Source organism: Trichoderma evansii (genome assembly GCF_050947405.1).
Source record: "Trichoderma evansii strain SZMC 28006 chromosome Unknown GGI43scaffold_11, whole genome shotgun sequence".
NCBI classification, from domain to species: domain Eukaryota; kingdom Fungi; phylum Ascomycota; class Sordariomycetes; order Hypocreales; family Hypocreaceae; genus Trichoderma; species Trichoderma evansii.
This window is the reverse complement of record NW_028145195.1, coordinates 275113-301430: the sequence shown is the minus strand read 5'-3', so window position 1 is coordinate 301430 and position 26318 is coordinate 275113. Positions and strand designations below refer to the sequence as shown.

The window sequence follows — 26318 nt, the reverse complement described above, 5'->3', positions numbered from 1 at the left end:
TATAAACAATCTGGATTTCGTTTTGACTGCTCTCCATGAACACCACTAACAGCAAACGCATAGAACCGGCAGACACTTTTCCCGAGCTCACATCTCCAGCCCGAGCTACCAGGAATCCATCGGGAACGATAGATCCATCGATAAGTCCATGGGCAACAACAAATCCACCCCAACCAGTACCCAGCAAGAAGATACGAGTAAAGCTACCGCCTTTTGCACAATATGCAAAGACTGAACAGTCTGAATCGCCATTTGCCCGAGCAGCCTCTACCAAGATTGACTTTACGACGGGGATGAAGCAAGAAACAAACAGCCCGTTTAACCGTCCGTCCAGCACTCCCGCAAGGCCTCCAGCCGCTACAGGATTTGGATTCGGCGCCCCGATGACTACAACTCAAACGAATATGCATTCTGCGGTGGCGTTTGGTTCTGTCTCTGCATCAGAGGCTGCTTCTAATAGTAACTCAGCTCCTGGTGCTGGTTCTACCACTACGACTGCAGCTCTGAAATCTGCGTTTGGCTCTCCAGATCTTCTAAAGCCAGCTGTAAATTCTGCATCCGGCTCTACTACGGCATCCGTAGCCCCCGTTACAGCATTCGGTTCAGTACCTTCAACTCAGAATTCCGCCCATGTGCCGTCTTTCGCGTCTTTCGGCGGTGACACGGCATCTACTGCAGGTTTTGGCTCAGTCAAAGCATCTTCGCAGGCTCCTACTCCCAAGCCGTCCCCGTTTGGTGCAGCTACAACGTCTTCACAGACTCCTGCTCCTAAGCCATCTCTTTTTGGTTCGGCCACGACATCTTCACAGGATCCTACTCCCAAACCGTCTCTTTTTGGCGCAGCCACAACAACTTCTCAGACCCCTGCTCCCAAACCGTCTGTCTTTGGTGCAACTACAGTATCTCCACAGACTCCCACTCCTAAACCGTCACTTTTTGGCACACCCGCAGTATCTTCTCAAAATCCTGCTCCTAAGCCATCTCTATTTGGTGCAGCCACGACGTCTTCGCCGGCTCCTGCTCCTAAATATACTCTTTTTGGTACAACTTCAGCATCTTCACAGGATTCTGCTCCCAAGGCGTCCTCGTTTGCTGGAGCCACGCCATCTTCACAGAATACTGTTCCCAAACCGTCTCTTTTTGGTGCAGCTACAACATCTTCTCAGAATCCTGCTCCCAAAGGCTTTGTGTTTGGTAAGCCCAACACTGATTCACAGACTCCTGCTACCAAACCATCCATTTTTGGTGCAGCTACAACGTCTTCGCAGTCTCCTGCTCCCAAACCGACCGTGTCTTTGTTTGGTGGTACAACCACAACGTCTTCGCAAGATACAGTTCCTAAGCCATCCCTTTTTGGCACAACGACGACATCGACGACGACAACGACGGCCACAGCAAAACCGACAGAAGCGACTTCAGCAACGACGTCGGAATCATCAAATTCTACGCCGTCCAAGACACCGTCGAATGATGGCTTGATTGGATCTCCAGGTGCACCTCCTCCTCAGCCATCGCTATTTGGCACTGCAAAATCTTCATCTTCAAACGATAAAGCCTAGAAAAGACCACGATTTACGTATGTATGGAGCACAGTGTTCAACATTGAGTTGATAGAACAGCCCTTCATTTCAGAGCTGGTAAAGAGACTTGTCGCCAGTAGATATGGTCCCCCCCTCTTTCGTTTCATTTTTCTTCTTCTCCTTTCCTTTTATTTAGCGTTCATTCATATATGAATCATGTACGTAGCACAGTCATTTGTCAAAATACCAAATTGCGTTTTTTTACTGCCATTCAGCGTCGTCAAGAGGAACAAAAATATAGCATTTCGAGCGCGCTAAGTAACATAATGTAAAAACACCAAGAGCAGAAATTGTAATCTTTCACACAGACATTAAACTGTGTCCGAAACGTCTTCAACGGTGATACTTCTAGTTACATCTGTCTTTTCGTCTGTGTTTGCCCTTTCAACCTTGTCTCCAAATAGTTCGCCGATTTGTTCAAGAGAGAGTTGGTTTGTCTAGATGAGAGAACAAATAGTTAGCGTCGATGTTATAGGATAAACAGAATAGAAGAGTAATATCGAATCCTACCTCGGGATAATAAAAGTATACGATAACTCCAATCACAGCAGAAAGGCAAAGGAAGACCAGATAGTACTTCCACCCAATGGTCGCAAAAGCAGTCGGCGCAACCTGTAGGAAAATAATGGTTGCAACAAAGAGTCCTGAAACGGACACGGCAAGGCCCTTTGCTCGTAGGGGTGTTGGAAAGATCTCGGATGCATAAATGTACGATGTAGCATCAGATGTTGACGAAAACCAGACCATATGCCAGAAGAGAAAGAAGACAGCAGCTCCAGCTACGCCGCGGGACTTTGTGCGTTGGAATTCACTGACGGCAATACATTCACCGATAAGAGCCGTGACGACGCCAGTGAAGCCGATAACTAGGAGACGAGTACGGCCAACACGGTCAACAAGGACAGAGTTGATGGCGTTTCCAAAGGGGCAGATGCTGACCCAGCCGCTTTGAATGAGAAGCTGGCTGACGGTTGTGAACCCGAGAGCTTTGTACAGCGTTGGGCCATAGTCTATAGACAACACACGTTAGATAGCTATTCTTCTCCTCTAATCTCTTGTTAGATATAACTTACTGTTAATCACCAATGTTCCGGTTGCTTGGCAGCCAAACATGACAAGAAAGCCAAGAAAACATCTCTTGCGCATTCCAGGCGAAGTAAAGAGATCGACAAAGCGATGCTTGGTCAGCTTCTCGTGCTGGATAAGACCTTTGAGCGTGTTGAATTCTTCGAGAATAGCCGACCTGTCGTTGAGCATCGAATCATCAGACTCGGCTCGCACTGCTTCAAATGCCTTGAGAGCATCTTCGGGGCGATCCTGGTCGAGAAGCCATCGAGGTGACTCTGGAAGAAACGGGACGCCGATTGCGAGAACCAGGGGTGGAAGACACTGAATTGCTAACGGAAGACGCCATTGAGCGCCAGATGCGTTGACAAAGTAGAATGCGAGGCCGACCCAGCTGGCGACGGAGTAGCCGATGCAGATCATGATTCCATGAATGCCGACGAGAAGACCGCGAATACGAGGAGGGGCAATTTCGGATTGGTAGAGAGGAATGAGAACAACCATGGAGCCTGTTGATATAAGCAAATTGCCGTATAACAAGAAGCAAATATCACGTACCTATTCCAAGACCAGTGACGAATCGAAAGACGAGATACATGGCGATATTCACACTTCCAGCCTGCAGAGCCCCTCCGATGAGTGCAACAATAGCCGTGATGAAGATGGCGCGCTTTCGACCAAGCACATCTGCGGATTTGATGCAAGAGAGGCAGCCAACGAGGCCACCAGCCTGAAAGAGTCCATTGATGGCGCCTTCAAGCTGCGTGGCGTTGGATCGAGTATCGAGATTGAAATAGGCGATAAAGGACGGTTGACCGAGCGTGGTGGCGATGATGCTGGAGCAGTAGCCATAGGTCATGCTGCCGAGGGCAACGAAGCCCACGATCTGCAAGGAAAGTCAGCAACTCCATAGCTTTTTGTTGCAATGCTAATCTGCATTGTGTATTGTAGGATTTTGACATGTGAAGATCTGAGATTTGGTGTGGCAGCTGAGACATTGCGTTGGCTGTGGGTTGCATTCATGGGCACTTACCAACACCCGATACAAGGCAGGCGAAATCATGTTCGGAAATTAATCCCACTGATGCGACAAGATGAAAGAAAGAAAACAACAACAACCCAGAAACTTGAGTTTCCGAAAATACCTGTATCAACTCGGGATATCGTCGAGATTTTAAAAACAGATCAAAAGACAAAACAATGGTTCGTACAAGCGGCCAATTGAATGAAGATGGCTTCTCCAGACTTGGCCAGCTGAAGCCAGGGCGAGGCTAGCAGCAAAAAGCCATTAAAAGAGGGAGATGAAGCTAACAAGACGCCAAGTCGTGTTACTGTAGAAGAGAAGCCACTTCAGAGCCAGAATGGAATTCTAGCACAGTTCCAATCAAGAAGCCGAAACTACTGACTCGGCGTCTTAAAACAGCCTGTGCAGTCTTTTATTTCTCTCTTCTTTTTCCTTAGCCCCGAAGTTGAGCTCTCCATATTAACAACCCTAGTCGCTCACTATCCACGGCAATTCTTTACCCCGCAAAGTCCAGTTGAGACCGGCGATTTTTCGATCTTTAGCGTCTCGACCAGGGGAGATGACACGAGTGTGGCACCGGCTTCTGCAGCCGATTCTCGTTGTTTTATAGGCGCAGACGGCTGCCTGCTGCAAACCAATATTTCCCCTCGTCCAGAACGAATCTGTGTTTCCCACTAAAACACATTGAGCGACATCAGCTTTTGGCTGCCCGCCATTCCCCAACAAGTAAAAGAAGTTGACTAAACATGACCACATATGAGTTTCCAGAATTCGACCAATTGCCACCGGTACCGGGCCAGCCTCAGGGCAGTCTGTGGGGGTTTTTCGACCGAGGCGCCGAAAAAGATGAACTTGGCAGTGAGTTTCTCTGAACTCCATCAACCAACTTTGGCTGCTAGCTAACAAATGTTGCTCTTCTCGTATTATAGCTATTAATCTTTTGAACGCTGAGACTGTCAAGAAGGCTGCCCTCGAGATTCAGACTGGGCGGCATGTTCAGCTTGATTGGCCCATGAACAATGTCGAATTTCCGGGCTTTGGTCGTATTCCCATCGAGCATAATGTCAAAGAAATGGAGAAAGAAGGCTTCCTTGGACTGGATGACGAGATTAAGATCAACACCCAGACGAGCTCACAGTGGGATAGCCTGAAACATGCAAGTCTTCCTGAAGTTACTATGTATGAGAATTATGTGCTGAGACATTTTGGTATAGTGGAGTATACAGAAAGAAGGTGTATTTTATAATGGCTTGACCATCAAAGAGGCCTTGCAATCACCCAGGAATGGCTTACATAGTGAGCATCACTTTGATCTCTATCATACGTGGAGCTTACAAAGATAATAGATGTCTGCGAGAAGGGCGGTATAGTCGGCAGAGGCATTCTTGTTGATTGGGTATGGCCACTGCATTGGAAATTATAGGACGCAGGCAAAGGGCTAATCAAGTCATAGCTACGGTGGTGGGAACATTGCAATCCAGGCAAAGAGGCACCGTCTGCCATATCAACCTACTCAATCCCAGCGTCCGAATTGGAAGAAGTGCTCAAGTTTCAAGGCACCGAATGTCGACAGGGAGATATCCTCATTGTTCGAACGGGCTTTGTCCGCTGGCACGAGTAAGTACTTGCTGAGAGTATTACTCATTTATATTCATAAACTAACCATCTTCAGTCTTGCAGATAAGACCACCAGAAGCAAGGGCACCAAACCCGAAACAAATGTCCTGTCCCTCATTGGCGTAGAAAGCAACATGGATACCGTTCGCTGGCTCTACTCCAAGCACTTCTCAGCTGTTGCTGGAGATACAATGGGATGGGAAGCTTGGCCGTATCCTAAGGACTGTTGTCTTCACGAGTGGCTACTTTGCCAATGGGGGACTCCTATTGGCGAGATGTGGAATCTGGAACAACTGAGTGAGGTTTGTGCGGATCTTAACAAATGGTCATTTTTCCTGACAAGCGCTCCCATACATGTTATTGGCGCGGTCGGGTCTCCCCCAAACGTGATTGCGGTATTCTAGATTTGTTTCCTTGTATCAAGATGTATAGATATGTCGGGCGGCGTAGCGGCGACTTAGATTTGTATAGAAATGGAATCACTTCTATCTTTCATCAACATTACATAACCATACTAGAAGGCGTAAAGGCATGTACGACTACAACAGTTGCAAATATGGACATGGATCAATAGTCTGTTACCAATATTTATGGAGCTGATACAACCCGCATCGTTGCGGGCGTTATGTGGGCGGTTCACTAATACGAATGCAAGGGTACCAGCTTGACAGGCCGGGGTCAAAAGCTTGGCTATACTTCTAGAAGCAAGTCACAAGAGCATCTATTACTTGATTAGGCATCTTTACCAGCCTTCATGAAAACGTTGCCGTATTGGGACTGTAGGAAGATACAATCCATAGACTAAGAAAAAGAGACCGCTATTTCTATTATAACTACTGAAAGCACATATATACACATTGGTATGTATAACAAGTCATAGCAGTCATGAATATAACAAATATAACTCCTCAAACCTGATAAGGCATGCTGTCAACAGTGTCGTAGTTGGGAACTTCCAACGAATCAAAAAAGCTCACTTGGCCCGCGTCTAAATTCGCAAAGAGATCGTCAAGCACAAACAAATTTGGGAATAGCGCAGCATTCGTAGTACTATATGGGGCAAATTCATTCGGATAGACGGGAGGCATTACCGTCGGTACTTCTAAAGGCGGTTTCAAAAGCGGATCCAGAGGGTTTGCTGTCATGTCAAGCTGTGTCTGCTCGTTGATTTCCATAGTTCCCAGCTGGGGATTTTGTATGCCACGAGGAGTTTCTTGTCGTAGCTGTAGTTGCTGTGAATAGCCTGGAACAGGGCTCGCCGTTACTCTGCTCAATTCTCCAGACTTGCTTCTGTTTGTGAGCATTCTTCGAAGTCTCTCGATAATATCGACGAATAATTTGAGAATCCAGCCGCTGACAGGCCATGATTCTTGAAGGCAGTTTAATCCAAGCATGCATGTCCGCGCGCGGTTTTCGGCGAGTTCTCTTCCAACATTTCCAGACGTACATAGCGAGAATACGTGCATCGATAGAGAATTAAATAGGGCAGGAATGCTATTATTTTTTTCATCAGTTTTTGTGTCGATAATTGAAGAAATTGGAACAAACTCACGTATGTATTTGACTGAGTCGAACAAAGGAAGTAGATAGAACATCCTCCATGACTCTCGTAATCTCGTTGGCGGCAGCCACAGCCCTTGGTCGGTCTCCCCAGAAATTCGACACGACATCGCTTCCAGTGCTTGTAGGTCGATAAAGAAGAATAACGCTATAACTATAGGAGAGAAAATTGTCAGCACATCTCCATGTGGCCCCAACTTGGTTGGACATACTTGTAGGCCATGAGGATCATTGCAGACCACAATCCCTGGCCAGTTTCGGGATTGATCCCTCGGTATTGTAATGCAAGCGGTACTTGTAATCTGAAATTTTCTAGATCTTTTTCCATTTGCTCCTTTTGCTCTATATTTGTTGATTGGATTGCGGCATATCTCATTTTTACAATCCTGCCGACTGCAGTTTACGATTAGCTTAATAAACCAATAACTTCCAAGTCCAATACTTACATATTATTGACAGACGTGCCATCTGACAGGCGTAAAGTGCTTCTTCATCACCCAAAGGATTGTCGTCGTCCATATCGCTAGGCTCAAGAAGCTCTACGTCGCAATCTCTGTGAGAAATATGCAGTGGCCGGCCTGTTGAACCGCTTGCAATGGTATCTCTAATACGTATACACCACCAAATGCGTCTCCAATGTCTTGATTTTTCGTCACTCATGTGTGATTTTGCCGTCCTGTTGACATAGTAAGCAGCTGTTTCGACTTTCTCGTTCATTGCTAGCTAGACTCACGATCTATGCATCCCCAGACTCTGAGCCAGGCTCACGGCAACGCCTAACCAATGCCACGAATCTTTCTCATCGTTGGATCCTCCCCACCAGAAACTAATGAAAAACACAGCTGTAACGTTGTTGACCTTGTCAGGGTCCAGTTCCGCATCGTATAGAGCTTTTGCTTGGCGATAAAAGATTGACCGAGCGTGCGCTCTGCTTTCGCATCCTGTCATGGCGATATCGGCCTCGTCGCACATTATTGCAGCTACCAGTAACATGCCGTTCAAAACAAGCAGCGACATCTGATTTCGGTGGCATTTTTCGATGAAATTGGTCTGGTTGACTAACGGAAATGCTGGATGGAACCACCGAAAATACACGTCGAGCATCCTTTCCAACGCATCTTGACTCAGCCGATAGTAGAGATTTCTCTCGCGTAAAAGAGCTATTTGAGCATTAACGATATTCTCGCGTCCCTGATCTGATGGATCAAAGCCCTCGGCAATAGGAAAGTGAAGACGCTTCTGGTAGTTGCGTCGATCACTCAAAAAAGGCGCGAGAACATCGTGAATGGCATAAGTAAGACTAAACGAGTCTCCAGCGTAAAACGTGCTGATGGCATCGCTAATGGGCTGCTGCGTTGGTCGAACGCTCTGGTCGGCGATATGCAGATAAAACAACGCGCTGGAATCAGTAGGTGCGCGACGCTCAAAGGACCGCGATAGGCCGCGAAACAGCTGGCCGTCTACCGGTTCCACATTGGCCGCGAGAGGTTGTGATGGGCGATTCTCTGACTTGAGTTTCTGAGATGTGACTGATAATGGATCCGGTGCGGGAGATTCATCTGATGAAGAAGCCGGGGTCTTTTGCTGTGATTGACGCTGAGGTAGTAGCTGTTGGTTGCGTTCAGGTGGTTGTTGATGTTGTTGCTGTCTCTCAGCTGAAGATCTCTTTCGGCGAATGTAGCTACAATCAATTGATTAGCTTTCTTCTCTTTGTTCATTACAACTTGTAAAAGGCCGCATAGCCAACATCATGAGCTTGTTGTTTGTTATCTGCTAAACCATAGTGTGCATGTGTGTCCACATCAGGCCCAACAACCAACAACCAAATCAGTCACTGCAACTTACCGTCCACGCTTTGAGTCAATTAACACGCATTCAGCCCGTGCAATTCGGCATCCAGAACAAGCAACTCCAGGAGCCGCATCACACTTGACCTTTTTGGAGTTGCACCGGCGGCATGCCACTCGAGTTCTGTCTTTCCCACGTTGCCGGTTTCTCTGGTGGTCCTCCGGGCTCTCCATGATGTTTGAGATTTGCTTACATTGCACCTAAGATGCCGGGGCAACAGGGCGTGTCCAGTGTTTTATTGTCCCGGCTTTTTTTTTTTTTTCCTTCTTTCTGTTTCGGTCAGCTCCCTCCTAAGATGCCTACACAATTAAGACGGCCTGCTGCTAGTTTCACCTGGTCTCATCTCCCCGCTTTCTAGCGGACTCTCAGCCATCTTCTCTGCTAGACTTTATGTAGAATAGGCCGCATTTCAGTTTTTACTCCCCGCAAACTAGCTGTTCATAGAAGCCATGGCTTGGCTGAATCCTTGCTTAGCCTCGGCTTCTTCGGGTGGACGATCGCCGATCGGTCCCTCCGCTAAAAGCTGGCCTCCGAATATCTCCACTCTAATGTACATTCGCATCTCTGATATCCCTGTTGTAGTTCAGCTCAATCTAGGGCAAAGGGAAGCATTTGGGGGCCTAAGCATGTGGCACATATTGAAAAATCCCGAGATTCCCAGGTTGCTAGGCTGGCGTCCACTCTGGCAATGCTACTCTCCACGAGCTAGGTATACGAACTAATAGAAAGAAATTGGCGTGCACGCGGTCGATGTCAAGATAGCTCCAATCTCAGATCAACTTGCCACCAATTCTGGCGCAAAAAACAGGTGACAGTAAAACAGGAGACAGGCAGGACAGCTATTATTGGCCATAGCTCTTATTGTGGCGTTTCACTCAGCTACGAAGTCCGCGGGAAAAGGAACTAAGAAAAGGAACTAAACCCGGCACAGCTTAAAGAAGCTTGAACGAGGCTTGCGAGGCTTATCCCCCTCTTCTAGAGTGATACGGCGCAGATTCCCTTTTTTGAGTTCGATCAGCATAATGGGATTTGATCAACTTTATCTAATATTGTCAGCAAGATCTAGGTTCAGATTCTATCACATCGACGACATATAGATAAGCTTTTTCGACAAGCTTTGATAACCAGCCATCCGTACACCGTCAGCACTCAAGTGTCACTTTACTTGTTGCTTCCGTGGCGTTACATAATCTATGGCAAATTCATGCTGCTCTTTATCAGCTATACAAGTCTTTAAGCAAATGAAAAAAAGAATATGTAGATAGACTCACTTGATTAATATAGTCTTTGGTTCAGTAAACGCCCGTAAAGCCTATAGCCATAATGCAGTCAGTGCATGTGATTTCGCAAAAAGAAGCAAATCGGCATAAAACCCACGTATTCCCCAAACTCTCGTCCAATTCCCGACGCCTTCTTTCCTCCAAAGGGAGCTTGGACACTCATCTGTCGCGCCACTATTAGCTTTATACTAGACTACAACACGTAAAAGATCGGCATGAGAATCAACAACGTACCATGCTCACACAGTTGACACCCACTACGCCAGAGTCGATCCGAGCCGAGACTCGCAGCGCGCGAGTAATGTCTCGCGTGAAGACCCCTGCCATCAGACCGTATTCCGTATCATTCGCTGCCTGAATAACTTCTGCTTCGGTATCGAAGGTCTTGATGACAGCTACAGGACCAAACACCTCGCTCTTGTAAATCTCTGCATCAGGCTTTGGGTTCACAAACACTGTCGGTTCAATAAAATTTCCTTCAGTGCCAATTTGGTTGCCTCCCACAACGAGTTCAGCTTCTTCTCTCGCCCGAGCAATCATGGCGCGAACCTTTTCAAAGGCTAGAGGATCTGCTAGAGGACCGTATTTTGTGTCTGGGTCTTGAGGATCTCCTATGCCGGCACTTGCGGCTTTCATTCTTTCGACGTATTGTGAAATGAACTTTTCCGATATGGACTTTTGAACGTAGAGTCGAGAAGCAGCAACGCACACTTGGCCAGTTCGTGCTAAGATTCCATTGGTAGTCCTATAGGGTATTAGCTATGCTCATTTGATCAGCAAATGGCATCAGCTTACCAAGTAACTGCATTGTCGATATCAGCATCTTCAAATACCACCACAGGATTCTTGCCCCCTATAAAAGCGTCAGCACCACCTCATTGTCACTATATAAAGTAGAGCCTCTCCTGTACATACCGAGCTCCAGAGTCACCCGCTTCAAGTTGCTCTGCGCTGCTGCAATTTGAATCTTCTTTCCCGTAGCAACAGAGCCCGTAAAACTGATCTGATAACTGTCAGTCTTGGCGATCTATATAAAGGATCTAGATTTAGTGACCAAAGCTCACCTTTCGTATACGCATATGCTCAGCCAGCAACCCGCCAGTTCTGCCATCGCCTGAGACAACCTGGAACACACCAGAGGGGAAACCAGCCTCTTCAAAGAGGGGAGCAATCGCAAGAGAGCCCAGCGGACCTTTTTCAGATGGCTTCACAATGAGAACATTGCCGGTTGCTAAGCATGGGGCGGCTTTGAGAAATATCGATGCCACAGGTGAGTTATACGGGAGGATGGCAGCGCATACTCTTTAACACCGTTAATATTATTCGTGCATTCAAAGTTGATCACTTACCCTATAGGTTCTTGTCGCACAAGTTTGACGATTCCATCATCCGGAGGAAAATAATCACCTCGAAACTTATCGGTCCAGCCAGCTATGCAAATTAGTCAGATCGTCTTCCTTGTAGGGTGCGAGAAAAGCTAACCATAGTACAAAAGACAATTTTTTATATAATTCTTTTCTCTCGTCGGTATCAGAGATACCGGATTACCCGTCGTAAGAGAGTCGAGAAGCAAAACATCGTGCAGCCTCGTCTCCAGCAGGTCGGCCAGCTTCCTCAAGCAATCTGATCTTTGTACCGCACTAAAAGTAGCCCATGGACCATTGAATGCTGCTTCGGCGTGTTTTACAGCGTTGTCGACATCCACGCGATCAGCAATGGGTATTTTTTCTGCTACCAGAGAGCCATCTTTTGGATTGAACAACGAGTAATCGTCCTTGGAGTTCGATTCTATGTATTCTCCATTGACATAAACTTTGTGGAAAGAAAAGGGCACTTGGCCAAGTAAAGTCTTCATAGTGTCTTTTGTTACAGATTGTATCAAGCGAACGTTATCCTCGATCTAGTGATCAATTCACTTGATCAAGTTCCTATCTATTCTATTTTATCCATGCTGAAACATTATTTTACTAAATGACGAACATGTTCCACTGCCTGAAGTTGCTTTAGAGTATCTGGAATTTTCGCGGCAGACAGACGGCACGGCTTCTTTCGGCGATTAAAGAAGCCGAAAGTGCAATCTCAGTATAATTCCTTGGCATGGGAATGTGGTCAATCTTTGGCACACATAAATCCGCTAGAATTTCGGCTTCTGATTGAGGAGGCGTGCATTCCAGAACGCTCGATTGGTGATAAGTTGATGTCGTCAATGAGGTCAAAAGCAAAGGCTGGCATGCTCGGCTCAAAATCATTACAGCGTTGTGTATATAGCGATCCTTGGCATCAAATAGATTCTCAAAAGAAAAAAAGGTCCTAATCAGGATTTCATACTATTTTTTACAAGCCCATCATGTCGATGAAAGCAGTAGTCTTCCGTGGCCCCTTCGATGTTGGCGTCGAGACGAGGCCCAAGCCAGCGGTTCGGGATCCTACAGATGCCATAATCCGCGTCAAGCTTGCAGGAATATGTGGAAGGTAGCCTTGTTGCAGGCACGGCTCCTTGTAGTTTAGAACATTTGCTAACAGGACTCAGTGAATTGCACATGTACCGTGGCATCCAGAAGTCTGCAGCTGGTCATATTATGGTAAAACATTATATGCGCAAATCCACGAATCAGAAGAGTTGCTAATGCATTTCCGATATCCAGGGTCATGAATTCATCGGGGTTATCGAACAAATAGGATCGGACGTACATAAATTCGCCGTTGGTGACGAAGTTGTCTCCCTATTCTCCCCCGTCTGGTACGTTTGCCCATGTCTCGTCAATCATATCAAGCATCATAACATAGATATAGTCTGAAATGCTGGTACTGCAAGCAAGGACTCACAAACAGATGCGTCGAAGGAGTTGCATTTGGCACTCAGAAGCTCGACGGTGGACAGGCCGAGTTTGTCAGAGTACCTTTTGCAGATGGCACCCTCCATCTTGTCCCAGCAGATCTGGACGAGTCTCTACTTATCATGATGTGTGACATCTTTCCGACAGGGTACTATGGAGCGTCTCGTGCTGTTGAAGGTTTACTAAACCAACACCAGTCACCACTGACCAGCTTCCGTAACACTACTACCAAGGCAAGCTTGAAAGGGCAGAATGGCCACACGAATGGCAGCACAAATGGCCTCACGAACGGTCAGACGAATAATTATACAAATGGAGATACATCTGTTGATTCATTGGGATCATCAGTGGTTGTCTGTCTTGGCTGTGGTCCTGTTGGGATTTGTGCCATCACCACAGCTCTATCCAAAGGCATCAAGACCGTATTAGCGGTGGACAGCGTGGATGACCGCCTTGCTGAAGCAGCTCAAGTCGGAGCAATCCCTCTAAACCTCTCCAGACATAACATTCTAGAAGAAGTCATGTCTCGGACTCAAAGACGCGGAGCAGATGCTGTAATCGAGGTAGTAGGCAATCCGGCCGCTCTCAAATCTGCCTTTGAGCTACTGCGTCCTTGTGGAATATTATCTTCAGTCGGCTTTCATCAGGACGAGTTACCCTTTACTGGTCTGGAATGCTATCTAAAAAATATAACGTGAGTTGAATATCTGATGTCTCTACAACTGGCAACTGCTTATTTACAATCTACATAGGATGAACTTTGGCCGGGTTCCAGTGGGAACAGTCTTCAAAGATTCTCTTGAATGCTTAAAAGAGAATCAAGGGGCATTGAGGAATTATGTCACGCATGAACTATCACTAGATGAAGCAGCTACTGGCTTCGATTTATTTGAGAAGAGGGTGGCCAGAAAGGTAGTACTTCGAGTGTAAGAAGCTACTGCATAGAGACCGCTTGAATATATAGTATTGGTGTAATTACTATAATTCCGTTGGGTAGCATATTCCCGCAACTATTTCCCAACAGAATCTAGAACCGTAATCCTATAAGTAAAACTATCCGAAGGCCCGAATATAGGCTCGCGTGACACTGTATTTCCGCGACCCGGCATATTTCGGTCCATGCTATGCGTGTCTTCCAAAGGATTCGCATCATCATGAGTCCCCCTTGTGTTCTTGGCAATTATTGATCATCCCAGCAGGGCTCTTCATTCCAATAAACGGCCTGTTGGCATCCGAGTCAGGAAATCGCCCAATTTGTGCCTGTACAGTATTAGAGGCAGACTAATTCGGCACCGAATTCCGATCGCAGCTAGGAATAGCTGTATCCATAATTTGTAGGCGACTATTGTTTAAGAAGCCGAGCGGCATAATGCCGAAACTCATGAAGCCGGTGCTGACTCATCCTCGAAGACCCAATAGAGGATCGCTTATTGCCATGTGCTGCCGACGAGATGGAGACGAGGCTATGGAATTGGATACGCTTTGGGTTGTTTCAACATGAGCTGAAATTCAGAGTCACTGTAGCATCGGAATTACAAAAGGTGGTAACATGGACAACTCAAATTGGAAGTCTTACTGCAGCAAACGTTGAGGCTCATTTGGACTTTTGGACCGCAAAGTAGGACACAAATCACAATGGTTGAGAAACCCCATATTCGTATTGGCAATGTCTCAGGCGCAACCGGCGACCACCCACACGCCATGGCGCGTATGGTTCGCTCAGGCAATGTTCATGTAATCACCGGTGATTGGCTATCCGAGATGAACATTGCCTGGAATGCCATCACAAAGCAGGAAGTAGACGAGAACCTTGGATACGAGGATGGCTTCTATCAGCAGCTTGAAGAATGTATCGACGATATTGTTGCAAAGGATATTCGAGTCGTAACCAATGCTGGTGCTCTGAATGTTATGAGTCTATACAGCAAAGTAAAGCGTCTCTGTGAAGAACGGGGACACCAAAAATGTGTCATTGCAGCCGTTCTTGGAGATGATATTACACATTTGCTCGTGGATAAAGCCTCGGGCAAGAAGAATACAGGCTTCAAGCATTTAGATCATCCAGAAAGGTCACTTGATGACTGGGAATTCACTCCTTGCACTGGAAATGCATACATTGGCAGCTGGGGCATAACTGCAGCTCTTCGGGCTGGTGCCAATATTGTGCTCTGTGGAAGATGCACCGATGCTTCGCCAGTTATGGGAGCTGCTGCTTGGTATTATGGATGGAAAGAAGACAGCTTTGACGAACTAGCAGGATCGCTGCTGGCAGCTCACTTGATTGAGTGTGGCCCATATGTTGTTGGCGCAAATTTCTCAGGCTTCAAAGACTTTCTCTTTGATCTCGTCGACCTCGCATTTCCCGTTGCTGAAATTGATCCTAAAGGAGGCAGTGTTATTACACGGACAGTGGACGGAGGAGGTCATGTAACAGAGGGAACAGTAACTGCGCAATTACTCTATGAGCTTCAGGGCCACCTTTATCTGAACCCAGACGTGGTTGCGGATCTGTCTACCGTTTCGGTCAAGCAACAGGGAACACACCGTGTAAGAGTGGCGGGGGTTAAAGGTCTGCCCCCTCCAGCCACCACAAAGGTCATGATTGCAGGCAAGGGAGGCTATCAAGCAGAGGCGACTTTTTACATCAATGGCCTTGACGTTGCAGAAAAGGCTACAATGATGAAGAACCAACTGTCTCATATTTTCCGAGACAGTCGATTCAGCAAACTCAGCATCGAGCTGTATGGGACACAAGCAGAGAATCCATCATCCCAACAGGCCGGTACTGTCTCGCTGAGAGTCTTTGCACAAGCGCGGAAGAAGGAGGATATTGATGAACTACGGTTCAAAATCCCCTTGTATGCCTTGCGGATGCAGAGTTATCCCGGCTATCATATGAATATCGATTTTCGAACTATGGCGCCGCGGCCATTTATGGAAATGTTTCCAGCACTAATGCCAGTCTCACTGATAGACCACCGCGTCCAAATAAGCACAGGTACCGTCATAAAGGTCGAACAACCCAAGGTTACAGTGACATATCCTGTTGTACGGCCATCGGCAGATACGGCAGAGCCTGTAGATCTTCTGTCGTTTGGTCCTACAGAGTTTGCACCTCTCGGCAGCATTGTCCATGCAAGGTCAGGAGACAAAGGCGATAACTCCAATGTGGGATTTTTTGTTCGTGATGCTTCTGAATACCATTGGCTAAGGACTCTCTTGAGCGTCGACAAGCTCAAACAGCTGCTGGGTGATGACTGGCATAGTGGTGACCCGAATAGAAGGGTAGAGCGAATAGAGTTTCCCACCATCAATGCCGTACACTTGTAAGTCCCATAGGAAAATATTTGTAGCAGAGGATGATTTCTAACGTCACATGATTGTAGCCGGATACTTGATAATCTCAATGGAGGGATAGCATCGTCAGATAGAATCGACGGGCTGGGCAAAGGTGTTGCAGAGTACTTGCGTAGCAGGTATGTGGACATACCAAAGATATTCCTAGAAAGAGGCCGCATATAAAGGCGAAACTTAAATTCTACATCATTACAATCTATAACTGGAGAATAATTGAACATTATCTTATCGAAAAAATGGCACAGACCTACAGGAAAGGCCTCAATATAGGCCAGAATCAAAGAAGCGGTGTTTTAAGCTGTGAGACGTGATTAAGAAAACATTTGTTGATGTAAGATGCCCTGGAATTCTCTCAACAGAGAAGAGCCATTGCTACCAGTAGAAAGACAAATATATTTTCCAAGGAAATACCCGCCCATCATCTACAGGCAGATACAGTTTCTAGGACTTATACATGTATGTACATCATTTCAGTACATGTAATCAAGGATTCACTGCTTGCCCTTTTTAGTTTAGTGAAATTTCCTAATTAGGGAACATGCCTTTGCTACTTACTTTTTCTACCTTATGCTACTAGGAGTTAATATAAATAAGCTAACCTTTTCTTTTACTTAAACTTTATACCTTTAATTTTTTTTTTTTTTTTTTTTTTTTTTTTTTTTTTTTTTTTTTACTTTGAGCCTAATATTATTCTCTTTTATTTTTATATAAGTAAATATTTATTTTCTTTAATAAACTATATTTAATTTATAATAAACTATATATTAAATAGTTAGTAATATAAGAGATTCTCAAGTGATAAACCTAGAGTTTAGTTTTAGGTTTATATTAGTAAAGTAATTACAAAACCTAATAGGTAAATATAAGTAATAGTAATAATATTACTAACGAGTATAACATCAACGCTAATAGGCAGCATGCATTTTGTTGCGGGGTGAAGTCATCTAGTAGAGATAACTTCAATGCTCTATTTCTCAGTAGATGTCATACAGAATGTGAGTGCGCTCAACCCCGGAATTGCCGCTACGTGAACAATCAATAATATATATTCTGGGTTTTGATATAGGGTAGTGCTGGCTCTTCATCCAGCTGGGAGCGTACCACTGCGTCCATCAGCAAACGAGTTAACGCGTTTCACAGTACCCTGCTATTGGGCCCCTGGATTGTCAATAAGCCCGCTATAAGGTTCCATTGGCACCAGGGGTAACCCCGGTGTGTTTCATTTGGAAAGACTTTTTTCCGATTATGTAGGCTTGCTCATTGGTGTATAAATTAGAACTTGCCGGAGGCTTTTCGGTGGTCAGCGAACCTCCCTCCTCGCCCCCGCGTAAGCGTGGAACGTCGTGGGGGGGGAAAGGCTGGAATCAATTCTACAAGCTCAATCCGTTACTACTATAAGTGTATAAAGGTTAATGCCGCCTTCGTGAAAGAGCGGTATCTATCTCATCAAACCAACTTTTACTCAGTCTAACCTTCATTCCACTGTCATAATGCTCATCTCGAAGTCTAATATGGCCATTGTTGCCATTACCCTTTTTTTCTCAGCTGCTTCCGCCTTGAACGCATCCTGTGCTCCCGGTGGCAATTTTGACCTCAGCAAATTCGTTCTTCAGTTGCCAAGCGGCAGCACCAACAATCCAGATCAAATCCCCGCCTCACGCCTCGAGGGTTGCGGTGGCTACCAAGATCCTGGCCACCATTACTTCTTCACCGAGTCTGGCGATGGTGCCATGGTCATGAAGGCTCCTGGAGGAGGAAATTGTGCTACCTTCCCAGGTGCACCGCGCTGCCGCTCCGAATTTGGCGAGACTAATCCATGGAGCTCTAGTGCTGCAACCAACCGCCTGACGGCTGACCTCCTCGTCACCAGTGGTAGCAGCATCTGCATTGGCCAGGTGTTCCAGTCAAACTCCAACAACAAGCCTCTCGTAAGTCGTGTGAACAAACCACTATGCATCAATCATCAATTATGTTGCTAACAAATCCAGGCTGAGGTTTACTATAACGGCAATGGCCAAATCACGGTCGGTGTTGAGTTTGTTGCAACCGGGGGTCAGGGCCAGGACTTGAACAAGATTGGCACTGTCTCTCCTGGCAGCCGATTTAATTATGAGATGCGCTTTGAGAGTGGTACGCTCCAATTCTCTCTTAACGGTGGAGCATTCAAGACCCTGAAGCAATACTTCACTACAGACAAGGCCTTTTTCAAGATGGGCAACTATAATCAAGGTGGCGACGACTCTGATATTCATGTTTTCAGCCTTACTGTTCAGCACTAGATATGTCCCGTTCAATAAAAGAACTAGAGCTCAACTGGGTGGAAACACAGTACTCAGCCGTCAAAGAATTACATAGAGCATGCTGTTACAAACCAACAGCCCATCAGCGCCTTTTTGTATTAATTTATACTTTTTCTAAAAGTAGTATAAATATAAACTTATATATTTAGTTAGGTTATATAGTTATTGCTAGTTATAATAACTTTATATAATAAGTCATATATCTGGAGGCTTATTATTAAGACCATAAAGGTTAGGTTGTGACACTAAGGGTTAAGATTATAAAGATTTAATTTATAAGCTTATTAGTCAATTAGATTAACATTATTAAGAATTACTTAGTAAATTCATACTGTTAAAAGAATAGGAAACTTTAAATCCAAGAAACTTAATTAGTTACTCAATCTATCTCTCTTGCAACCTTACCGCTGCTAGCCTTAGTAAATAGTAATTGTTTAGGTATTATAACTTTTATCCATATCCAGCTGTTTAAGCACTCTAAGCGCTTAATAGCACCAGATCCGAGACGAAGGCGTGTCCATATTAATTGTCCGCCCAGCTTTAGAAAAGATACACTCAGGCTCAGCGCTCATAGCAGATATAAAGAGTATATCTACTACCATATAATAGAGTCGCGGGTAGTCCTTCTTACGAGCTGGATCTAGCCACCACTCAAGCGCAGTCATGCTAGTAGGTAGCGTACTTTAAGCCTGCTTAATAAATAGCTCAAACTCATCTTCAACAGGTGTGGCGAGTTACATCTAGCCCATCGCCAAGTCAAAGGCAGATAGCTCAGCTAACATCACTATTAAAGATCTCTTAGCACTACTAGTTTATAACTTATCAGCCAGGCGCATAGCATACTGTTCCTTCCAAAGGTTCCTTGCGGCTCTTAGCGCCGGCTCCCTCCAGCTTCTATCCCAGTTATCTTGTATATATTTTCTAAGCGGAAGGAGGTATGGAGGAGGAGCGTGGCGGCATGGACCGAGCTGTTAGAGGTTTTGGTATAGTACTTACCGAAAAGGTACCAGCTAGGTAGCTATGAGGGCAGAGAGATATCGCGGCTTATTGAGCAACTTTGCATGTTCCTAACGCACAAAACGTTAAGTCTCTAGCTGCTAAAGCCGCTGAAAACAGCGGCATGTGCCAGCCAAATTCAGCGGCAGTAGCAGTGCATTCTTGATTAAAGTTTTCAGTACATGTAATCAGCATGTCTCTGCAGCAGCTCAACAATGACCTCGTGTCCTTCTTCTTCCGCTAACAAAAACGGCAGTTGGTTATCATTGTCTTTCACTTCAACATTGGCGCCATTCTCGAGCAGCAGCTTCACAGTGGCCTCATCTCCATTCATAGAGGCCCAATGAAGTGGCGTCCGGCCAAATGAATTAGTTTTGCTCTCAATATCGGCGCCTTGTTGGAGCAGCAATTTAACAAGGACATGATGGCCACAGTATGCCGCTACCATAAGATCCGTCAAACCAAGTGGCTTCATATCGTCTACATCTTGGTAATTTATAGAACGTAGATAGATTTCAAACCATTGTGAATAGCTCTTCGAAATCGGATCGCAGATTCTCAGAGCAAAAGGTATAATAGTATCCCCATCCTCGAAATTAGCTTCATGAAAATGAGCGTTCCAAAAGCTGGCTGAGTAATCCAAAAAACCATATTCATCGTTATAAGACGAGCGGTTACCATCCTCGATTGCATCTGTCGAGAGGCTAGCGTCATCATTGAATAGATTGAGATACAACACGCAGATCTCCGCTAGAATGGCATGGGCGTTGCTCATAGTGATAGAGTGATGCCACAGTAGCTTCGGTAAAGTAGCCGTAGGCAGTGCCGTATCTATGAGAAACTCTCGAGCAGTCTGATGAAGGAAATAGGCCTTGCCGTGATAGATTGAGATAAACAACCCACAGCAAGATCTAAGGCGCGTTTCAAAGTCTTTGTTATCTTCTAAATCAAGATCGTGAGTTGACTGAATATCTATATTTATCGCAATATTCATTTCCGGGACTGTCAGTGGCCGACCTGCAGCCAGAATAATGTTTAAGGCTTTACGAGTGATAAAATCATTCGTGGATTTGCTAAGAATTTGATTATAGGCCTCATTGATCGTTCTAGGAAGAGTCGTAATAAATAGACATGACGGCCTTTTGCGTTTTTTAAAATCTTCTTTCTTTAGGTAGTCGAATATTAGATATATCCAGAGAAAGGTACGATTTGCAGTTTTCTGTAATCTTTCTTCCAACTCGTTTTTAATTTGAAGTGATAAAAGTTTATCTCTTGCCAAGAGACCAACTTGATGTGTAATAACAAGATCAACTTCTCGACTAATAGCGTCTGATTCTTCCTCGCCTGGTATTCGAATATATGGAAAGGTGTCTAATAGACCGCGAAAGTTTGACACAATCTGCTCATATGGGCGACAAGTTATAAGATATTTTAACCTTCTATTTCACATAAGGCTATCACTGAATTGTCTCTTCACATGCCGCACTAAGTCTTCAAAGTCGGACTCAGCACATTCATCCAAGGCATCGAGGACTATGATAATTGATCCTGTATTGTTAGGATCTTCTATAACGTTGTGTAATATCTTCCAAAGCGATTCCGTGGAATTTATTAAACCTTTCCCATTGATGTGATATTCCGGTATAGCATGTTGAATTAACAATGGTCTTGAAGAAAATAGCTGATGAAGTAGTGCGCAAAGTGCCTGCCGCATAGTGTTCTAGTCTTGGTCTTTAAAAAAGAAGTAACAGACAGTGGTTGTCGACTGTGGGAGGATATAATCAATTAGGTATTTGGCCAACACTGACTTTCCACATCCAGGATCCGCTGTAACTAATAATGGGCCCGAATCTTGTTCCAGCCACCACTTGAAGTGGTCATGGTTAAGGAACCACATGCACGTATCTTCAACGCGATCTTCCACGCGATCTTTATACCACTCGTATGTGGTATCTTCATCACTAGCCGTAAGGCGGAATAGCTGATGACATTCTTGTATCTCTTTTTGTTGTTCATAGAATAGTTTCTCCTCTGCTAGAACTTTTTGAACTTGGAGATGATCATTTATAGAGTCGCGGTGCTCTTCTATAGCTTCATGCAAGCCTACATATAAAGTTAATATGTATAAACAATAGTATCACTTAAAATCCAACTTACCAGACAGAACATGACTTAATTTCTTCTCGGCTTGAACTGTATTTAATGGTAATTGGTAGAGAAGATCTTTTGCATATGCTGCCGCAATCATTGCTGCATAGCCCTGCCACTCCTTATTTTTATGTGAATCTGAGTAATCACAGATTCCGCGGATAACGAGGCAGGGGAAGTGGTTCATCAGCCCAGCTGCCTCCATCTCAAAACACAGTACGTCCTTCTCTACCGCAAAGCTATCTCGAAGCAAGGCATTCTTCATTAGCTGGTTTGCTGAGGCAATCAGTCCGTAGTGAATAGCGGGATTATCTTCATATTCAGCCTTTTCGGATCGTAGAATCAAGGCCGATGGGTCACAGACAGCTGCGCAGCTTTCCTTCGTTTGTGGATGGACGACTTCAGATCGATACAGCCTATCGCTGCTTGAGTTTGGCCGCTTATATTGGCGCTGTAGTCTTTTGTTGTTACGGAGTATATCATCCACAGCCTGTTCAAGCTTATGGCCACATCTCTCGTACTGGCTCTGAAGTCTAGCCAGTGCAGCTAACAAAGCAGCTGGCGGCCGGTTCAAAACCCCCGTCGTTTGATACGGTTGATCTTGGATATTTTTACCAAAATCATATTGGAATAGCCCGCTATTGCCGTTGCTCGGAGTACTGATTACGATATCGCCAAGACGGATGTCATGACTTTTGCTTGGAGCGCCGCCACCGATGCCAACCATCAGACCAATTCTTATATTTGGGAAAGAGTGTATCATATCCCTGGCGACAGTTGCAGCTGAGGTGGTACCATATTCCCCAAAAGGCAAAGTGGCTATGACAATATTGTGTTTCCCAATCCTGCCCAACGTATAACTGTTGTTGTCGTGCTGAGACGCAAATGCCGGCCCCTCGTGCTCTTCGTCAAGAAACTCTTGTGCCGCAACGTATTCGACTTTTATCGCACATATCCAGCCGACAGTGTAGTCTTTAGGCTGAGACATGTTCGCTGCCCGCAAGAATTTTCAGATTCCAGTTGGGCTACAAAACGTAACCGACGTTTAGTTGTCAAGCATTCTCTACGCGTAATTATCACTCGCTTCCACTTGGCCAAGTTAACCCCGCCTGTAATCGCCAGATACACAACAGTCAATCTCATAAGACTATTTATCTTAGCCGATCGCGTTAATTTAGACGTCTTTCAGTAAAAACGTAATCGGCAAAGCGCGCAAGGAGGACGGTGTGCAGCTTTCGACAGCAGCTCATAGGTATAGAATCATCTGGCAAGGCCACCCATGAGATGAGCGCTCAGCCGCATTATGGAAATATTCTTCATCCAGCTGTGCCTCACATCGAGCGGCGGGGCAATTTCACGCTCTTTTCACCAATCATGCGACATCGTACACACATGCATGCAGCCTGCATTAGCATCATCCCTGCTGTCATCAGTTGCGGCTCTGCTTCTGCCCAGACTTTAAGTAGCGGAATCGAAGTGAAGCTGTGTATGCTCATAGCTGTATTTGAAACAGTGAATCATACACTCATTGATGTTCTGTTTATTTTTGTCTATTGCGTTCCCTTTATTTGACTACCAGATCCCTACTACGGTGCTTTCACTCCCGCAACTAATACTAGGTGCATTCTGCCTCATTTAGCCCACCAGCCAAATTAAATTCTTGCATCGTCAAATTGCCCCCTCTATACATTTCTCTTCAATTTATGCTTGCCAGCAGCCTGCATCTGACTCGTGGGGCTTCTTTTTGGTGCCCAACTGAGACTCGTTTAGCGGCATCAATTTCGCTGAACAGCGATTGGCGCTTTACAACGAGGTCCGCATCTTCACTTCCGTGAAAGACTCAGCATAGAATCCCACCATCTCCTAGGGCAGCTGGAAGTCGACTTTTACACTCCAAAAAATGATACGTTCGGTGCCGCATGTTGTTGATTTTTTTCTTAATTACATCTCCAATAGCACGAATGTGGTAGGCTCTTTGCCTCGACCTTCCACCAATACCACACCAAGCGGAAATGCTTTGGAGTTTCTTCCATTCTCTCAAGATTATGCGTTATCGCAGAGTCGAATTCTTTGCATAATTTTTTTTCTTTAAGAAAACAGACCAACGCTCCTCAAAGACATTAGAAAAGAATTCTCCATCTGTGCGATGCTTGGCTGCATTTATTACCATGCTATAATGAAGGATCGCTTGGATACCATAGCCGAACTTCTGAGTTCCAACTTAAACAAGCTAAATCTTCAGCCACCTCTTCATATATTTTACTAGTTCTACCTCTTGTTCAGTATTGACTTATCAATATCTATACTTGTTGGACCTTTAAGGAGTCTTCAACTCCACATCTCACTCGCCTCATCAGACGCTCAACGGCGTGCCGCTGCCTCAAGCCACGAATGCTACTTACGGCAAGAAGGGTGGGTTTTAATACTTACGGTGCAGATAATGCGCCCGATGAAAGTCCACGGTAGTAAAGTTGGTTGGGGGAGACTAGGAACCTTTATATGACTTTAGGATGTACAAAGTCGTCGATGAAACTATATCAGAGGCAAAGTTGCCCTATATTACATCCACCACAAAGATGACCCTATTTTCTTCAGCCGGAGTCTTGGACTAGCAGAAGTAGCCGAGCAAGTTGCAACTTACCTCTCGCCACGGACCAAACTTACGATAGTCAGTTCTTACGCGAGCTCTACCTACTCATCAAAAACTACATCATCCACCGCCACCTGGTTGGTATACCTCTTCTAATATATTCCTCTACTATCTCCACTACTTTTGCTACTTCTACTACCTCCTCTACTTGCTCTAATTTAAATGTGTGAAAAGCCACTAGTTATTTTCGGCAGGCTTGGTATAAAAACGCTTGCCCCCAGCGTCAAATTCATTTTGTGCCTTTTGCTATCACATCACATATACCAGCCTCGACACTCGAAATCATCAATTTCAGCATCAACCATACTAACATCGCCAACATGGATAAACTCGACACCAGCCGTCTCATAAATTCCAGCTTCAACTTCCTCCCTGCGCCATTGCGCGCTTTCCTACTCGTAGTTACATGCGATGCCCCTGACCCGGAGCCTTTGCAGCAGGGTTCGTTCCTGACCGATGTGCAGCTAGAGCTCTGCAGGAAGCTCTCGCTTCGAATCCAAAATTTTGCCACAGTCTCGGATACTGGTCGCCTGAATCTCAATCTCATCAGTGATCCTTATAAGAAAATCGGTGCCGGTGCTTGCGGGGCCATACTTGCCCAAGAAGGAAGACCCTTTATCGTCAAAGTGGCCAAGACCGACGATGAGCAATTATGGAACGACTTTACTATGCACGCCGCTATTGCAGAACAATTCCGCAGTTGGAGCTTCTCCGAAGTCAGGATCCCTGCCTGCTACGGCTTCGTCCCACCACGGGACCCTTACTTTGACAAGAATCCAGCCCTTGTAGAGGCAGCGAAACAAGTCTGCAATCTGCCCAAAAGTGCCCTTGTCGCTGATCGAATTTTCCCATTACCTCTGATGACTCGAAATCTGTTGATCGAGAACTATTGCCCAATGCAAGGCAGAGAGGCCGCACGCAATGACGCGGGAAATAGAGACTGCCTGGTACGAGTCTATCTCGGTTCGATGCAAGGAAGGCAAGGGAACTACTTCTCGCTACGAAATTTCAAGCTGCACTTGAACCAGATGGTAGAGCTTCATCTAGATGTCAAGACAATGGCTGGGAGGGTGGCTGTTGCTCTGGCAGTCATGCATTGGGCTGCCAAGACTGATGCTCGAGACGTGGAGTTTGTTCTGGGGAGTTCCTCGCAAAAGATTTCAGAGGATTTAACAGGACAGGAGATTGGAAGTCTCAGGTGGCCGACATATACTGGGCCATCATCTTATATCCGCGAAGATTTCTTCACCCGAACTACCGACCTCTGGCTCTTGGACTTTAATCAGGTTCAGCCGATTACAATGGACGAAGACGGCGTCGCAAAGGCTGTTGAAGCCATCAGGCTCAACGACCCGTATTTCCCACGGCCACTACAACAATCGAGGATGGAGATAATCTTGTGGAATGAGTTTGTTGCGCAGTATCTTGCTGCGGCTCATAAAATCTTAAGACATGAGACCAATGACCAGACGATATTGTCACTTCCGGCCATGTTTATTGATGGGCTCATTAATCTCGAGATGAACAAGCAGCAGAATAAAAAATAGTGCGAGTGTTATTGGTATGAATATTTTTGGTACGAATATTTTTGGTACGAATGTTTTTGGTACGAATGTTTTTGGCACGAATGTTTTTGGTACGAATGTTTTTGGCACAAATGTTTTTGGCACGAATGTTTTTGGTACGAGTGTTATTAGTATGAATGTTTTTGGTACGAGTGTTATTAGTGCAAATGTTATTAGTATGAATGTTATTAGTGTGCGAGTGTTACGGTAAAAATTAGAGAGAGACAAATAGATTACTCCTCACCAACAATTCCTCCAGCGTGAATGCTTTTATCCGAGCCTCAAGGTTATCTAGTTAGATCTAGGTCATCTAGTATAAGTCTAGGCCATCTAGTAGATCTAGATCACCTGGTAGATCTAGATCATCTAACTTATAAGTGATGCTGCCCAATAAATATGGATTGTAAGTCATATTTCAGCCTTTTATAGTACTGTAGCCTTCTACAAAGCGCTGTAGTTTAACAAATACAGTAATTGTACTATACATACGG

At 45.3% G+C, this 26318-nt stretch overlaps 9 protein-coding genes across 9 annotated transcripts; 5 read left to right on the top strand and 4 right to left on the bottom strand.

The window, feature by feature from the left end:
• Window positions 1-1725: 1725 nt before the first annotated feature.
• On the bottom strand, window positions 1726-3632 carry GGI43DRAFT_54891 (general substrate transporter). The gene is made up of 4 exons (XM_083209992.1): window positions 3204-3632; window positions 2654-3154; window positions 2091-2590; window positions 1726-2017 (listed from the first exon to the last, which is right to left on the bottom strand). The coding sequence occupies exons 1-4, from the start codon at window positions 3502-3504 to the stop codon at window positions 1892-1894; spliced, it is 1428 nt and encodes a 475-aa protein (XP_083060100.1). The 5' UTR covers window positions 3505-3632; the 3' UTR covers window positions 1726-1891.
• A 783-nt stretch (window positions 3633-4415) lies between these two features.
• On the top strand, window positions 4416-5690 carry GGI43DRAFT_423143 (uncharacterized protein; the record flags this gene model as incomplete). Its single annotated transcript, XM_083208199.1, has 6 exons — window positions 4416-4527; window positions 4599-4840; window positions 4884-4965; window positions 5016-5065; window positions 5123-5286; window positions 5342-5690. The coding sequence occupies 6 exons, from the start codon at window positions 4416-4418 to the stop codon at window positions 5688-5690; spliced, it is 999 nt and encodes a 332-aa protein (XP_083060099.1).
• Window positions 5691-5822: 132 nt separating this feature from the next.
• On the bottom strand, window positions 5823-9064 carry GGI43DRAFT_406032 (transcription factor domain-containing protein). The gene is made up of 6 exons (XM_083206110.1): window positions 8692-9064; window positions 7580-8527; window positions 7293-7522; window positions 7059-7239; window positions 6839-7000; window positions 5823-6780 (listed from the first exon to the last, which is right to left on the bottom strand). The coding sequence occupies exons 1-6, from the start codon at window positions 8865-8867 to the stop codon at window positions 6195-6197; spliced, it is 2283 nt and encodes a 760-aa protein (XP_083060098.1). The 5' UTR covers window positions 8868-9064; the 3' UTR covers window positions 5823-6194.
• A 192-nt stretch (window positions 9065-9256) lies between these two features.
• Window positions 9257-11961, bottom strand: GGI43DRAFT_406031 (aldehyde dehydrogenase domain-containing protein). Its single transcript, XM_083206109.1, has 9 exons — window positions 11457-11961; window positions 11324-11405; window positions 11039-11276; window positions 10890-10977; window positions 10770-10827; window positions 10209-10719; window positions 10072-10137; window positions 9966-10006; window positions 9257-9901 (listed from the first exon to the last, which is right to left on the bottom strand). Exons 1-9 carry the CDS (start codon window positions 11827-11829, stop codon window positions 9886-9888), a joined length of 1473 nt encoding a protein of 490 aa, XP_083060097.1. The 5' UTR covers window positions 11830-11961; the 3' UTR covers window positions 9257-9885.
• Window positions 11962-12151: 190 nt separating this feature from the next.
• Window positions 12152-14154, top strand: GGI43DRAFT_406025 (GroES-like protein). Its single transcript, XM_083206108.1, has 5 exons — window positions 12152-12446; window positions 12505-12556; window positions 12620-12714; window positions 12768-13505; window positions 13564-14154. Exons 1-5 carry the CDS (start codon window positions 12322-12324, stop codon window positions 13739-13741), a joined length of 1188 nt encoding a protein of 395 aa, XP_083060096.1. The 5' UTR covers window positions 12152-12321; the 3' UTR covers window positions 13742-14154.
• A 36-nt stretch (window positions 14155-14190) lies between these two features.
• On the top strand, window positions 14191-16467 carry GGI43DRAFT_406024 (uncharacterized protein). Its single transcript, XM_083206107.1, has 2 exons — window positions 14191-16137; window positions 16198-16467. Exons 1-2 carry the CDS (start codon window positions 14447-14449, stop codon window positions 16331-16333), a joined length of 1827 nt encoding a protein of 608 aa, XP_083060095.1. The 5' UTR covers window positions 14191-14446; the 3' UTR covers window positions 16334-16467.
• A 767-nt stretch (window positions 16468-17234) lies between these two features.
• On the top strand, window positions 17235-18747 carry GGI43DRAFT_406021 (polysaccharide lyase family 7 protein). Its single transcript, XM_083206106.1, has 2 exons — window positions 17235-18096; window positions 18157-18747. The coding sequence occupies exons 1-2, from the start codon at window positions 17659-17661 to the stop codon at window positions 18445-18447; spliced, it is 729 nt and encodes a 242-aa protein (XP_083060094.1). The 5' UTR covers window positions 17235-17658; the 3' UTR covers window positions 18448-18747.
• A 639-nt stretch (window positions 18748-19386) lies between these two features.
• Window positions 19387-22600, bottom strand: GGI43DRAFT_427716 (uncharacterized protein; the record flags this gene model as incomplete). The annotated part of the gene is made up of 4 exons (XM_083208866.1): window positions 19387-20863; window positions 20942-21184; window positions 21218-21567; window positions 21622-22600. 4 exons carry the CDS (start codon window positions 22598-22600, stop codon window positions 19640-19642), a joined length of 2796 nt encoding a protein of 931 aa, XP_083060093.1. The 3' UTR covers window positions 19387-19639.
• Window positions 22601-24012: 1412 nt separating this feature from the next.
• GGI43DRAFT_427712 (zinc finger protein) lies at window positions 24013-26140 on the top strand. Its single transcript, XM_083208865.1, has one exon. The coding sequence runs from the start codon at window positions 24583-24585 to the stop codon at window positions 25807-25809; it is 1227 nt and encodes a 408-aa protein (XP_083060092.1). The 5' UTR covers window positions 24013-24582; the 3' UTR covers window positions 25810-26140.
• Window positions 26141-26318: the final 178 nt, after the last annotated feature.